Source organism: Monosiga brevicollis, genomic scaffold, assembly GCF_000002865.3.
Source record: "Monosiga brevicollis MX1 MONBRscaffold_105 genomic scaffold, whole genome shotgun sequence".
NCBI lineage: Eukaryota > Choanoflagellata > Craspedida > Salpingoecidae > Monosiga > Monosiga brevicollis.
Window position 1 is genome coordinate 6,554 of NW_001865131.1, and position 2,255 is coordinate 8,808.

At 63.0% G+C, this 2,255-nt stretch overlaps 1 protein-coding gene across 1 annotated transcript; it reads right to left on the bottom strand.

Moving 5' to 3' along the window:
- Positions 1-28: 28 nt before the first annotated feature.
- Positions 29-2,153, bottom strand: MONBRDRAFT_30608 (uncharacterized protein; the record flags this gene model as incomplete). The annotated part of the gene is made up of 2 exons (XM_001751048.1): positions 29-65; positions 148-2,153. The coding sequence occupies 2 exons, from the start codon at positions 2,151-2,153 to the stop codon at positions 29-31; spliced, it is 2,043 nt and encodes a 680-aa protein (XP_001751100.1).
- Positions 2,154-2,255: the final 102 nt, after the last annotated feature.

Below are 2,255 nucleotides of genomic sequence, written 5' to 3' on the forward strand. Positions count from 1 at the left end.
TCAGACACAACCGACAGCGCCTCGGCATTCAGGTGTCCCGCAAAATCGGCCACCACACGCCCAGCCTGGCCCGCCACAGGCACACAGTCCAGCGGCATCAGGCCCAGCTCCAGCAGATCCGCCTCCACGTCCTCGTCGTCCTTCCACGTCTTGGCCGACAGCGTCACTCGCGAGCGTGGGTGGGCGCGCATCACCGGCACCGGCTGCAACACCTCCGATCGCTCCACCAGGTACTCACACAATCCGTGCCGGCACTCCAAATCCGTTCGTGTCATCACGTTCAAACGCGCCAGCATCGCCGCTCGCGTCGAAACCGAGTGCCGTGCACTCAGTCCCACATGGAACGCCTGCACAGGACTGGCCCGTGGCATGACAGCCGCAACGCCCTCCATGTTCGCCACCAGATCCAGGCTCACCTCAGACGAGTCCAGCGTGTCCACACGGCACACCGCCAGCCCACTGTGGTACGACCAGCACACGGGCTTCTCATACACGTTCACGTCCAGGGCGTACAGGGCATCGCCCAGCGCGCTCTCAGACTCCAGCTTGCTCGACTCAATGGCTACCAGGAAACTGGCCGCAATCACCGCCTCGGAATCCTCCTGCACGCTCAGGTCCGTGTCAAACTCAACCTGGATGTACCCGCTCTTCTCAGACTGATCCAGCGCAGGCAGCACCTGCACCGTCTGCAGAGGCCCCAGTGCCCGGTTGCCCGACGAGTCCGTCGCCACCAACGACACCACCCGCGTGCCCACGCTTTGCGTCACACGCGACAGGTTGCGCGGAATGTACGAAAACGCATCGCTGTCCAGCACGCCGTCAAAGCGATCCGTGGCCGACGCGCCCTCCGGCACCAAGTAGCTCGAGCCCTGGCGCAGACGCACCACGCCCGCACGCGTCACCGACAGCGACGGCGGCAGCGTGTCCTGCACCGTCACCCGCCGCACAGCATGCCCCACCTGGTTGCAATCGTCCGTCACCGTGTAGTTGATCTGCTGCACGCCCAGCACCAGCACATCCAGGTTGTTCACCAGCTGTGCCTGATCCGTCACGTCACCGCCACAGTCGTCCATGGCCGATGCCACTCCCGGGTCCTCCCAGTCAAACGTCGCCTCGTGGGTCGTCACCGCCTTGCCCGCCAGCGTCAGCACCGGCGGCCGCGTGTCCGACACCACATACACCGTCGGCACCACAACCGCGTTGCCGCAGTCGTCCGTGTACGTAAAGTTGACGCTGGCCGTAAACGTCGCCTGACACAGCAGTTGCCGTTGCACCGACCGCGTCACCTCCAGCGTCGTGTCGCAAGCGTCCACCGCCATCGACTGTCCGTTGTTGTTCAGGTAGGCCTGGAACTTGGCCTCCTGCGTCGACGCCTTGCACTCGTCCACAACATAGTCGGCCGCAACCGTCACCAGCGGCGGGGTCGTGTCCTTCATGGCCACCCAGCTCGTAAAGTTGATCGAGTTGCCGCATGGATCCGACACCACAAACGTCACCGTCGTCTGCTCCGAGCCATCACAGCTGTTGCTCTCCAGCAGCGCTGTCACGTTGGCATCATGCGTCCACGTCAGATCAATGCTGCAAACGTCCTCGGCCGTACGTCCCGCGTGCGAGGCCAACCAACGACGCAACGTCTGTTCATTGTCGCTGCGGTCGCATTCCAGCATCAGTGGTGTGGGCTCACCCACCAGAACCGGCGCCGTGCGGTCCACAATCGTAATGTTCTGAACCGCTTCGGCCACGTTACCGCATTCATCCTTGCTGGTCCAGCGTCGCTCATAGCGTACGTCCAACACGCAAGCACCCTGGTGGCGGGTCTCCACAAAGTCCACATCAAAGTTCTGCTGGCTGCACGTGTCAAAGGCCATGACATCAAAGACAGGGGGGCGGCTGGGCTCGTCGCCCGTGCTGCTGATGCATTCCAGCACCACCGAGGCCGGAACACCGTCGACAAGGTATGGGGTAGGATCAAACGGTGTGGTAGTCGTGGTAGTCGTAGTGGTAGTAGTAGTGGTGGTGGTAGTAGTGGTAGTGGAGGCAACCGTCGTCGAAGCATCCATGGACATGGTCGTCGAGGCAGCTGTATCATTGCCCGCCGACAGCAAGTCGGGCGCCGCCGTTGTCGTCCCGTTGGCCAGGCCAGCATCCGTCATCGTGTTGGTCGACCCCATCGCCGTGGTCGTGGTCGTGGTCGTCGTAGGCATCGTCGTAGTTGTGGTCGTGGTCGTGGTTGTCGTGGGCTCGGTGTAGTGACC